At 40.3% G+C, this 12,848-nt stretch overlaps 1 protein-coding gene across 1 annotated transcript in view; it reads left to right on the top strand.

The window, feature by feature from the left end:
* Positions 1-8,881, top strand: part of ACE2 (angiotensin I converting enzyme 2) — a 46,683-nt gene extending 37,802 nt beyond the window's left edge. The window contains exons 16-19 of the mRNA XM_025372062.1: positions 1,952-2,052; positions 3,491-3,607; positions 5,667-5,861; positions 7,902-8,881. Of these exons, the coding sequence (XP_025227847.1) occupies positions 1,952-2,052; positions 3,491-3,607; positions 5,667-5,861; positions 7,902-8,010 (522 nt within the window). The 3' untranslated portion in view covers positions 8,011-8,881. The remainder of the gene's footprint in view (positions 1-1,951; positions 2,053-3,490; positions 3,608-5,666; positions 5,862-7,901) is intronic.
* Positions 8,882-12,848: the final 3,967 nt, after the last annotated feature.

The following is a 12,848-nucleotide window of genomic DNA, read 5'->3' as shown; positions in this document are numbered from 1 at the left end:
CCCCTTTATGTGAATTGTTTACTTAGCTATTGCTCTCTCCTTAACACCTGTCTCAGGTGATCCAGTCTGAGGAAGTAGTAGCTTTGATTGGGAAAGAGGAGAGGAAAGAGTAGTCTCGGGTAGATGGGGCTCAAAAGCCTGAGAGTGGGCATGACACCCTGAAGGTTTTGCAGGGTTAGAAGTCAATCCGGGACTATTGGACAAAATGGTCCAAGATGCTACAGCAAATTGTTGTCTGCATCGGACAGATCCAAAGATTGTGTTTCTACCCCCTTACCTTTCCTGAAAAGTTACACATTGTCCAAGATTCAACAACACTTTTAGTATAATTTTCATAGATAACACATCAAACCATAAATAACTCAGGAGTAAAAAGATGAACATTCAAGAAAGAAAAAATGAAAATGGAAGTGCATTTCTTTCCAATCATTAAGAGTTCAAGTTCCTATTTCTTAATAATCATTGGGTGATTTTTTTTTTTTTTTTTTTTTTTTTTTTTTTTGAGACAGAGTCTCGCTCTGTCGCCCAGGCTGGAGTGCAGTGGCGGGATCTCAGCTCACTGCAAGCTCCGCCTCCCAGGTTTACGCCATTCTCCTGCCTCAGCCTCCCGAGTAGCTGGGACTACAGGCGCCCGCCACCTCGCCCGGCTAGTTTTTTGTATTTTTAGTAGAGACCGGGTTTCACCGTGTTAGCCAGGATGGTCTCGATCTCCTGACCTCGTGATCTGCCCGTCTCGGCCTCCCAAAGTGCTGGGATTACAGGCTTGAGCCACCGCGCCCGGCCATCATTGGGTGATTGTGGGACTATTTCTCTGTCATATTTTTATTAGCTCTTCCTTGGTTTAATAAATTTTAATTAGTCTCGGCAGATCAGGACATTTTTCAATTATCTTTTTTTCTTGACGTTTATACTCATCTTCTTTCCATGCAGTGAGGGTTGGTAAATAGTGTTCAGCGGGTTTGATGCTGTAATGTTCTGAAGCCAATTCATCAAGCAACAATCTGTTTTGATGAAACGAGATCATATATTTAGTGCATATACACATCAGGGTCAGAATATCTGCTCAGTTCAAGCTATTTCATGGTGAATTCCAATCGGATCTATGGCATTATTTTGAGAACTCAGCCTTTAAAATATTTTATATTTATAGAAATAGTAGCCAGACTGTTATTAGTAACAATATTAATAATGCTACTATTAAAGGAACTCCTCCAAACCTGGGTGAAACCAAGCTGAGGTGAATGTAACAATTCTTTTGTGAAATATAATTTTTTTAAAGGGAAAGGAGAAACATACAACTAGTGCCATTCATTGATTCCTACTGCCAGCTACTGGAGGAAAGAGTGAATGCTTTAAGTCTTTAAAAGCTATGCAAACATAAGCTATTTGTTTAGCACTGGAAAACAACAAACAGAGTAGTTTGCTATTTACAAAGTGTTATTTTTTATTTGAACTTCAAGTTTTTCTTTTACACTTATAGATAAGTACATTTCTGAGAACTTAGTGTAAAAATAGTAAAAACTGATTTTGTCCACAACGTACAGACATTTTGCTGCAAAACCCACAACTTTTGTTTGACTCCCGTGGCTAAACCTACACTCAAAGTGTTAATTTCAGTTTACATCAAACTAAAGAAAAAGGACCTGTGAACCCAATGGTTCCTAAAGCATGGTCGCCTGACCAGCAGCATTACCACCACCTGGGAGTTTGTTAGGGATGTAAATTACTGGGTTTCATCTCAGGCTTCCTGAATCAGATGCTCTAGGGTTGGACCCAGCACTCAGTGTTTTAACTAACCCTTCAGGTGATATGGATGCACACTTACGCTGACGTCACTGACGTAATAAATAGCAGGAATATCTGGAATATTAAGAATAATTCTTGAGGAGTATCAGATTATAAATGTGTCTTATGAGTCCAGCTGAGCAGTGTCTTTCTTCTGAATTTGCAGTATGAATGGAATGACAATGAAATGTACCTGTTCCGATCATCTGTTGCATATGCAATGAGGAAGTACTTTTTAGAACTCAAACATCAGACAATTCTTTTTGGGTGAGTTGATTTGCTGGGTTCTCAGGTTACTCCAACTAGGATTTCTCTTGAGTCTGAGGAGATACTCTGCCTAAACATTTCTTCAAGTGAAATTGATAAAAATCTCCTAACAATTTATACTTACTTGGTGTCGTGGAATTTGGGCGACTCCATGGAGGGCTGATCGTGCCTTATTTGACTTGTAGATTGCAAGAGTATTGTTCTTACTAAACAGCTGTCACTCTCTTCTCAGAATGCTGTCACACACCCTCAGCACTGAAAGAAAAAAAGGCAGAACTTCCTGCCTTCATTGACCTATATTCTAGTATGTATGTTGTGTGTGTGTCTATGTGTGTAATATGTAAGTGAAATATAGTAGAATTAGAAGGTACTAAGTGCTAGGGAGAAAAATATAAGAGAAAAGGGTCTGGGGAGGGCTGGTGTGTGTGTGTGTGTGTGTGTGTGTGTCTGTGTCTGTGTGTGTGCTGGGCAAGGGGTATGTCAATTTTAACCAAAATGGTCAGAAAAGACGTCACTATTATTTGAACAAGTATATGAAGCAGGAGAGAGAGAACGAAAGAGAGAGAGAGAGTGAGAGAGAGCGAGAGAGAGAGAAGAATGCAGACAATGGGGAAAGTGTCTCAGCTGGGGGAAACAGCAGGTGCAGACCCTGAGGAAGGAATATCCTCGGCCTGTTAAAGGAACAGCAAGGAGGCCAGTGTAGCTGGAGCAGATTAACAGACAAGTGGAGACGTGGCCAGGATGATGTTAGGGCATACAGGAAGAAGAGAGAGACAAAAGGTCATATGGGCCTTGAGGGCCATTCTAAGGACTTTGGCTTTTTTTCTGAGTTAGATGGGTAGTCACTCAAGGGCTATGAGCCACATGATCTACCTTATTTTGTGCTAGGATCACTTGACAGCTATGAGAGCACAGTCTTGTCACATCATATGGTAGACCCCACTCATTACCTTCACCCATGGGTGCAACACGACGTTTTCTGCTGAGTAGGACCAGGCTGTGGGTGTAAATCTGTGTGTGTGGTACTGAGCCATCTCTGCCCACCACATTGTTTGCCACAATCCTGGGCCACCAATTATTCCTTGTTGATTCTCCTGCTGTTTTCAGTTTGAAAATTTTCTATCATTGAAAAAGATGTGGGTTTTATATGAAGGCAAACAAATAGTGTCAAGACTTGATATCACATTTTTATGTAATTGATTTCAGGTGCTTTGGGCAGCATTAATTTTTTTTTGACAATTACATCCTGCCATTGTTTGCCCTCCCCCATGTCTCTCTACACTGTAATCCTTTCTCTAATCTCCTTTTCACCCTCCCCCATGCCTCTCTACCCTGTGATCCTCTCTCTAATCTCCTTTTCACCAGCAGGGGAAGTCTTCATTCTCTTTATTGTGTCCTCTGTGCCACAAGTGAAGATGTTTGTTTTGTTTCTCTACAGGGAGGAGGATGTGCGAGTTGCTGATTTGAAACCAAGAATCTCCTTTAATTTCTATGTCACTGCACCTAAAAATGTGTCTGACATCATTCCTAGAACTGAAGTTGAAGAGGCCATCAGGTGACATTTTACTTTCATCTAAGGGCGAGGGGGTTAACAAATACAGCAACAATAACCAGTATTTTGTGCGTTCTTCCTGTGTGCCAAGCATTGTTCTGAGTCATTTACATGTGTTACTTCATGCTACAAACTCCATGTAATTCCAGAAGGATCCCACAGCAAGGGAATAATCTTGATTTGAGTTGCCCCAGATGTAGGCCCTTACAAAAGGAAAGGAAAACTGTAGATTACATGTTATCAAGCAAGTTACCACTACGGGCAGCTAGAGCTCAGTCCTGCTGGGAAATCTGGACAGACTGTGTAGAATGTGCACCTGAATTGTCCCATCAGAGGGCTGAGGAAGCTGGGGTACTTATTTACCACCTCCCATCAGTTATTGGCTGAGAACTGCTTCCAGGTGGCATTAATTCCCCAGCATTTCAGCCCTGCAGGCAGGGCAGATCTTGTGGTCTGAGAATGCTCTCTGGTAAAGGGGAGCAGGTGCTGGTTAAAGAAAGTCTGGCTAGAACTCATGGAAAATAGTAAGTGCAGAAGAGACATGGACAGGTATTGCCATCATTTGCTCTAGGGACTTTGATGTAGGATTCATTTAACTGCCCAAAGCCTGAAACAAGTTAGGCAAGTACAGCATTCCTTACATATTGCTTGACCTCTACGCTAGGTGAGGGACTTGCAATGAATGTTTAGAAGAAACAGTTTGTCCAATTTGCCTCAATTGTTTCCCGCAACAGACAGCAGGAGTGAAAAATGGATCGACCTTGCAGATAGTTTCCTGTCATTATAAAAAGGCATAATATACCTACTACTTCTGGGCGGCTCACTAGGTGGCCCTCTCGAGCTGCTTCGGAGTCCTGTTTAATTTTGGAAGCAGATCTAAGACCTGCTGGGCAGGGTGTGCCTAGAAAATCTGGCTTGGTTGGAATGTATGACCCAACTGTGCCCAGAGACTCACTTACTGCCTCCAGAAGACTTGTGTCTGTCTTAGGGAAAACTTCTAGCTGAGATCTTTATGAAAAAGTTCAGCCTTCCTGGATACTCAGCTGCAAGCTACAGGGGACCTCAAACTCTGTTTCCAGGATGACTCTTTTCAGATCTTTTCTGGCTGAGGTTGCCAGGGGTTACCTGACTAATTCTGCGTTGCTGTCTCTCCCTCTCTGGTGGACTCTGACCTCCTGACCTGGGCTATACCCAAGGGTAGGAAGATGAGATGCCAGACACTTTGGTCTTTGATCCCCAGAATGTTCTCCATATCACTGTTTTGTTTGTTTGTTTGTTTTTTTCTTTAAACAATCTTTATCCTTTTGCCTCCATAAAAGTCAGCCATTTCCCATCCCAGTGCTGAAGAAACTGGCAAAGGTCCCTTTCTTATGTGCCTCCCCAGTGCTACCTCCAAATGCCAATACCTTTTATTTGGAAAATATTACTATAGAGATTTGGTCATAGGACCTGATTCATTTGTATAATAGAAGAAGTATATCCAATTATCCGTTTCCATTCTTTGATATAAAGTCATCGTAGATGTATTCTGACAGAAGGGAAATTCTTGCCAAATATGCTAACTTTGCTCTTAAACACAGCAGTCACAAATGAATAAATGCCAACCATTTATACATTTCCACACTTGCAACTCAGTTTTCCAATAGAGCTGTTGATGAACCTGATCTAGGTTGCAAGGCATGAAAGATGCGTAATTGTCAAAGACTTATATATTTAATTAGACCTTATTTACTTTGCTACTGTTATGATTTTAGGTGTATATTCCTTTTTTTTTTTTTTTTTTTTTTTTGAGACGGAGTCTTGCTCTGTCGCCCAGGCTAGAGTGCACTGGCGCAATCTCGGCTCACTGCAACCTCTGCCTCCTGGGTTCAAGCGATTCTCCTACCTCAGCCTCCCAAGTAGCTGGGACTACAGGCACGTGCCACCACACCTGGCTAGGTGTATATTCTTATGATAAGTTCTATTAAATCCTTTCAGGAACAATGATATAAAGAGTAAATAACTACACGCAATTTTATTTTGTCTAAGTGTCCCCTTTGCTATGTTTTGCTTTTGCAAATAGGATCTCCAGGAGCCGTATCAATGATGCTTTCCGTCTGAATGACAACAGCCTGGAGTTTCTGGGGATAGAGCCAACACTTGCACCTCCTTACCAGTCCCCCGTTACCACATGGCTAATTGTTTTTGGAGTTGTGATGGGAGTGATAGTGGCTGGCATTGTCGTCCTGATCTTCACTGGGATCAGAGATCGAAAGAAGTAAGTGGACTTTCCTAGACTTAACTATCTGAAAATAGAAAGATTTACAGAACAGTAACTGGAAAATTTTCAGTAAGTAGTAGATTGTATAGGCCAATTACTCAGTTGGACAATTTTGCACCTAAATACTCTGATGCATTCCCTAGAAATTTACTAGATGTCATCAGCAGTTCACCTTCCTAGTAAGCCCACACAGTAAGTATCTGGCCTGGGATTTATTAGCATGCCCTAGTAAACTCCATCCCAGCCACAGTGTCATTTCCCTCCTACAAAGAGGCACTGCAAACTCAGCAGGTGTGGTTGGGCTCAGGGAATGGTTCTCACTGCTCTCACTGCTGAATCCTTTTCAGTCTAAAAGTGGGGACTAGATTGTTGGAGACTGGATCGCTGATGGGTTTGAACCGTGAAATTGTTCAAGAATGGGCTGTGAGATTTCTTTCAAACTGCTACTCTTTTTTTTTTTTTAATTTTTAATTTTTAATTTTTTTTTTTTTTTTTTTTTTTGAGACAGGATCTTTTGCTCTGTCACCCAGGCTGGAGTGCAGTGGTGCAGTCATAGTTCACTGCAGCCTCGATCTCCCAGGCTCAAGTGATTGTCCCACCTCAGCTTCCTGAGTAGCTGGGACTACCGGGGTGCGCCACCACACCCAGCTAATTTTTGTATTTTTTGTGGAGACAAGGTTTTGTCATGTTGCCCAAGCTGTTCTTGAACTCCTGAGTTCAAGCAATCCGCCTGCCTCGCCCTCCAGTGCTGGGGTTACAGGCGTGAGCCACCGTGCCCTGCCCAAACTGCTACTCTTTACTCACCTTTATTTCTCATGGGGTAGCTCAGACTCCATATCATTCTCTCAGTTCATGGTTAGGCATGCTCTAATTTGTTCCTGAACTGAATATCAAAGCTCATTGAGGATTTAAATTACTAGAGACCTGATTTCTAGTCTTGCTTTGCTACTAGATGTTTTTCTTCTGTCCTTAAGAAATTGACTCTTGCTGGGCTTATGAAATGAAGGTTAATATTTTATAGCACCTAACAAAACTCTATGCACACCTCAGGTTGTTTAAACGTATTCTTGATTGAATCTCTATATGTGCTAGTCTATTTTGCTCAATTTTCTTCACTATAGAGATTTTTCGGTTACCCACAATAGCTTCATCTAAAAAATTAGGCATAGAATGTGTAATACATTCATGTAGTTAAAATTAAAAAATACAAAGGTGAACATGAAGAGTCTTCCTTATCACCTTTTGCCTCCAAGTTCTCTTCCCAAAGCCAAACAAAATTATCAGTTCCTTGGAGACACACACACACACACACACACACACACACACACATATATATATAGAGAGAGTTATATATATATAGTCTTTTTTAATTTTTTCTCGGACATATATATATGTATCTGCTTTTTAGTATACAAATATATACTTTTTTAGTGTATATTGTGTATATGTGCATATGTATATCTTATTTTTTAGTATACAAATGTTAGCAGGCTATAAATAATGTTCTGCATATTTTGTTTTCCACTTAATGGTTTTTGAAAATTTTTGTTTATAGAGGTGTGATCCACCACACCCAGCCCACTTAATGTGTTTTAGAGATCATCACACATTCGTTGCACAAAAAACTCCTTTTTTCTGGCAGTATAATTTCCCACTTCACGAATGGATTGTAATTTTGTTAAACAGTCATCTATTGATGAACTTTTATGTTGTTTCCAAATATTTGTGTTTACTTAAAAAAGAGTTGTGATGGCTTCATATAGGTAATTTCCTGTGTGTGCCAATATACCCGTAAGGTGAATCCTAGCAGCGGGAAAGCTGCGGCAAAGCACACGTGCAATTGCTGATTTTGATAAATATTGCCACATTGCCCTCAATAGCGGCGGTACCAATGTATACTCACATCAACAGTTTATGAGACTTCCTGTTCCTCCCACCCAGCCTCCTTAACACAGAGTGCCCTCAAACTTTTTTATCTTCATCAATCCGATTGATTTTAACATGAGTATATTAAGGCAACCTTGCTCTATTTAACAGGAAAAATCAAGCAAGAAGTGAAGAAAATCCTTATGCCTCCATCGATATTAGCAAAGGAGAAAATAATCCAGGATTCCAAAACACTGATGATGTTCAGACCTCCTTTTAGAAAAATCTATGTTTTTCCTCTTGAGGTGATTTTGTTGTAGGTAAATGTTAATTTCATGGTATAGAACATATGAGATGATAAAGATATCATTAAATGTCAAAACTATGAATCTGTTCAGAAAAAAATTGTCCAAAGACAACATGGTCAAGGAGAGAGCATCTTCATTGACATTGCTTTCAGTATTTATTTCTGTCTCTGGATTTGACTTCTATTCTGTTTCCTAATAAGGATTTTGTATTAGAGTGTATTAGGGAAAGTGTGTATTTGGTCTCACAGGCTGTTCAGGGATAATCTAAATGTAAATGTCTGTTGAATTTCTGAAGTTGAAAACAAGCATATATCATGGGAGCAAGTATTGGACCTTGTATGGAATATGGATGGATCACTTGTAAGGACAGTGCCTGGGAACTGGTACAGCTGCAAGGATTGAGAATGGCATGCACTAGTTCACTTTCATTTAATCCATTGTCAAGGATGACATGCTTTCTTCACATTAACTTAATCCAAGTACTATGGTGATTTGCCTACAGTGATGTTTGGAATAGATCACGCTTTCTTCAAGGTGACAGGTCTAAAGAGAGAAGAATCCAGGGAACAGGTAGAGGACATTGCTTTTTCACTTCCAAGCTGCTTGATCAACATCTCCCTGACAACACAAAACTAGCGCCAGGGGCCTCTGTGAACTCCCAGAGCATGCCTGATAGAAACTCATTTCCACTGTTCTCTAACTGTGGAGTGAATGGAAATTCCAACTGTATGTTCACCCTTTGAAGTGGGTATCCAGTCTCTTAAATCTTTTGTATTTGCCCACAGTGTTTGAGTAGTGCTGAGCACAAAGCAGACACTCAATAAATGCTAGATTTGCACACTCCTTATGCTTACTTATGTGCTGGGGCTTCTTTACATTTTGTCTGCTTTTCACTTCTATGAACAAAGTTATCATCTGAGTGTCTGGGGCTCCTGACCTCCCAAATGTCTCGTGATATATTGCAAATTCTCAGATCGCTTTATAGTACAAAGCAATTGTAAAATTAGTCCCAAAAAAGTTGTGTACAGAGTGTATACACCACCAGGTTGGGAACCAAACCTGATGCTGCTTTTATATTTCTCACAGTCACTATCCCAGTGTGAGCACAGAATTTCTTAGATACCTGAAGATTGATTAAAACTAGATTAAGTAGATTAACATATCCAAACTCTACCCATTAACTCATTCTGTGTGGTGACCAGCATAGTGTTAGAATGACTTTGTACTTCATAAATTCTCTGTGGTAATGGTGGATCAATTAGCCAAGTCAGGGGAAGATGACTTTCATAATCTATAAAATAGCCTCAAAATAAGGATCATTTGAGGCTCTTTGATGTCTTAATTATCTGATACCCAGGTAGCAGAGATAGAGTTCTTTGTTATTTTGTGAGATACAATCAACATTTCACATCGCCATCTGCATCATCCTGCCATTCATTGGGCCCACAGCATAATTTACTCCTTGGCAAAGCAACCATTTCATAGACAGTTTCTTTCTTTTATCTTGCCTATGTCCCATCTTCTCTAATATATCATGAAAATCTTCTTTCAAGCTACTGCTATCTAAACATCCTTTGTAGTTGCCACATGGTCTTTATGAAGTTCTCAGTCCTTGTCTTGCTTCAACACAGTGCAAGAATAATTTCTGCAGGAACCACTTTCATCATCTAACACCTTCAAAAGAGCCTCCCCAGACATGGCAAAGGACCCATGTGCATGTCACATAGTGTCCAACTGTAACACAGAAAGAAAAACCTGCTTATTTCCTTAACTTAATTTTGCGGTTTTCTCTAGAACAGTCCTCACTGTGCCCACCAGGTAAAGCTTGTGGTCCTTTTCCTGTGTAGGAGCATCCTCTGAAAGGATGGAGACTCTACAAAGAGGGACCGGTGCCTGGGCCTAGGATGGAAGTTGGCAAACAATGACCCAGGGGCCAAATCCTGCCCACCACCTTTTTTGTGTTGTTCTGTTTTGTTCTGTTTTGAGACGGAGTCTCACTCTGTCACCCAGGCTGGAGTGCAGTGGCACAATCTCGGCTCACTGCAACCTCTGCCTCCCCGGTTCAAGTGATTCTCCTGCCTTAGCCTCCCGAGTAGCTGGGACTACAGGTGTGTGCCACCACACCCAGCTAATTTTTTGTAGTTTTTAGTAGAGATGGGGTTTCACCATTTGGCCAGGCTGGTCTCGAACTCCTGACCAAGGTGATCTGCCTGACTCGGCCTCCCAAAGTGCTGAGATTACAGGCGTGAGTCATTGCACCCGGCCACCCCACCACCTGTTTTTGTCTGGTCTGTGAACTAAGAGTGATTTTTACATTTTTAAGTGGTTGAAAAAAATTAAGATTTCATGATAAATGAAAATGATATGAAATTCAAATTTCAGTGTCCATAAATAAAGTTTTATTGGAACCCAGCGACACCCATTCATTTTCATATTGTCTAGAGCTGCTTTCATGCTACGGAGCAGAACTGAGTAGTTGAAGTAGAGGCAGCATGGCCCACAAAGCCCTTTACAAACAAACTTTGCCAAACCCTGGGCTATAAGGAAGCAAGGATTAAATGAAACTGCAAATGCAAAAGGGCCATTGTGGAGCTCACAGACCAGAGAAACATAGTGATCAGGCCAGAAAGGGCAGATGCTAGCTTCCTCTTCTCTGGTGTCTCTCAATGAACTATTCTTCCTCATTTGAGACCCTCCTCCCTCCACATTTAGGTAAAGATGGGGCCGTAGGTCCAATCTCTCTTCCTCATAAACCCACTCCCAAGATAGAATAAAAACTGAGAAACTCAACTTGCTAAATCTACTGTGTTGGAATCCTAATGAACTCAAGTAGATGTGAGGTGAGTTTTGCCAGACCCTCTTGACTTGGTGTTTGACTTCTGGCGGGTCAGAAAATGCTCAGGAAGACTGGGGAGCATCTGTTGGATTTTACCTAGCAAGTGACTTATTGGAACTTGCTCTGCAGCCTGCCCTTTGGGAATGTTTCTTACCACATAGTCTTCCTTTTTCTTCACTGCCAAAAGAGCGTAGGCAGACTCTTGGTTTAAGATAACAATAATAAATTCTGGATATCACCACTAAACACAGTTATACAGCATTAAAAAAATCATTATGCATGTTTGAAATACTATGAATAGTGTTCTTTTACTTGGCTCCTCCTAGCATCACTGGACTTGTTTTCTGATAAACCTCTAGTGGTACCTTAAATTGTTGCCTGACTTGATTTTTGCAGCTAGGCTTCTAAGCAGGGCTTTGGCCTCTTTTCATAGTAAACAATTCTGTATTGTTTGAATTTTTGCCACAAGCGTGTATTTTGTTATAAAGAAGATTATTTTTAAAAGGTAAATATACAAAAATAAGAAGAAGAGAGGAAAAAAATCTTCAAGAGGGAGACCAGAAAGACCCAGCTTGTGCATGAGCTCATCCTCTGAGTGGGGAAACAGTCTGTGGTGCAGGAAAGGCTGGCACCCCCATCGGACTGTGGGTCCATTGAGACAGAGGGTTTGGGTCACCTGGTCTTTCTTAAAGAACCTAGCATACAGTCAACACTACAAAAAAAAAAAAAAAAAAAAAAAAAAAAAACTACAAAAATAAAATATACAAATGCCCTAGTGATTATTTTGAGTTACATTTCATTATAAATTGAGATTTGTGTGCCTCTGTAAAAAATAGAAGACTTAACGAGTGTCAATTCTCTGTTGAAATGAAGGAATTATTAATGAAATGTCAAGAAACAAATAAGCAAGAGGGAGCATTGAAACTAGCTGGTGGCTGAAGGACAGAGTGGGATGAGCGAGGATATAAATGTCTCTGAGAGATTATTGACTGATCTCTGGAAAATAGCAGCAGGGTATAATTGGGGTGTCTCTTCATTGTAATGGTGCCCTCTACAGAATCGGTCTCTCCCTTCTTGACGTTATAGAAAAGACAAGGGAATACTCGGAAAGAGGTTAAAACCAGTGAGTTCAGTAGCAGGCCGTGACGAAGGGCATCCCCAGGTGCAGTTTTAAAGCTGAAATACTGTTTAGTAATAGGCATGAGAAGCTAAAATAGTACTTCTGTATTTTTATGTTAAGATAGCAGACTGATAACTTCAGTTTTCAAACTAGCCAGAAGCCCCAGATCCCCAAACTCAAGGATTTAAAATGATTAGAAAGCAACAATGTAATTAATTCTAGAAATCATACCTTAGCATCTTAAAAAACTTGCTTTATGTGCAACATATTTAATATATTATTTGCTATTATTTAACTTTAGTTTTATACATGACGTTAAGAGTCATTGTACTAATCTGGATATTAGGAGAGAATGGTGCCATTTGGATTGAATAATGGACCACCTAATGATACCCCACCATGTAATGTGGTCCCCTAGGGCAGTTCAGAACAACTGCTTCAGTAACATCTGGGAGTTTGCTAAAAATACAAATTCACAGGCTGCACTCAGACCTCCTCCGCCAGGTTTTATGGAGGTAGTTTCTAGGAATCTTTTCATAAACTCTGCATTTGATTATCATCATGCCTACTGAAGTTTGAAAACATTGAAATATGAAGACAAATGTCCACATTTCTGTACTTGGTAGTATATTTAATTGTTGTGACAGTGACAATATAAAGAAAAGAATGACTATCCAATAAGTAATTTTTCAATTCTGCCCAGTCTTTACACATGAATGCAGTCTCTATATTGCAATCTGAAAATGTGCTTCTGCTATAGGCTGGAAAGTGTTATATCAGGAGCAGCATAAACAAAATTACTGATTTGATCTAAATTTCAAGGAAATCTTTTGTTTCCTGCCTTGTTCATTTCT

This window comes from Theropithecus gelada, chromosome X, assembly GCF_003255815.1.
Source record: "Theropithecus gelada isolate Dixy chromosome X, Tgel_1.0, whole genome shotgun sequence".
Lineage (NCBI taxonomy): Eukaryota > Metazoa > Chordata > Mammalia > Primates > Cercopithecidae > Theropithecus > Theropithecus gelada.
The sequence above is the reverse complement of the archived record's forward strand: the minus strand, read 5'-3'. Positions and strand labels throughout refer to the sequence as shown.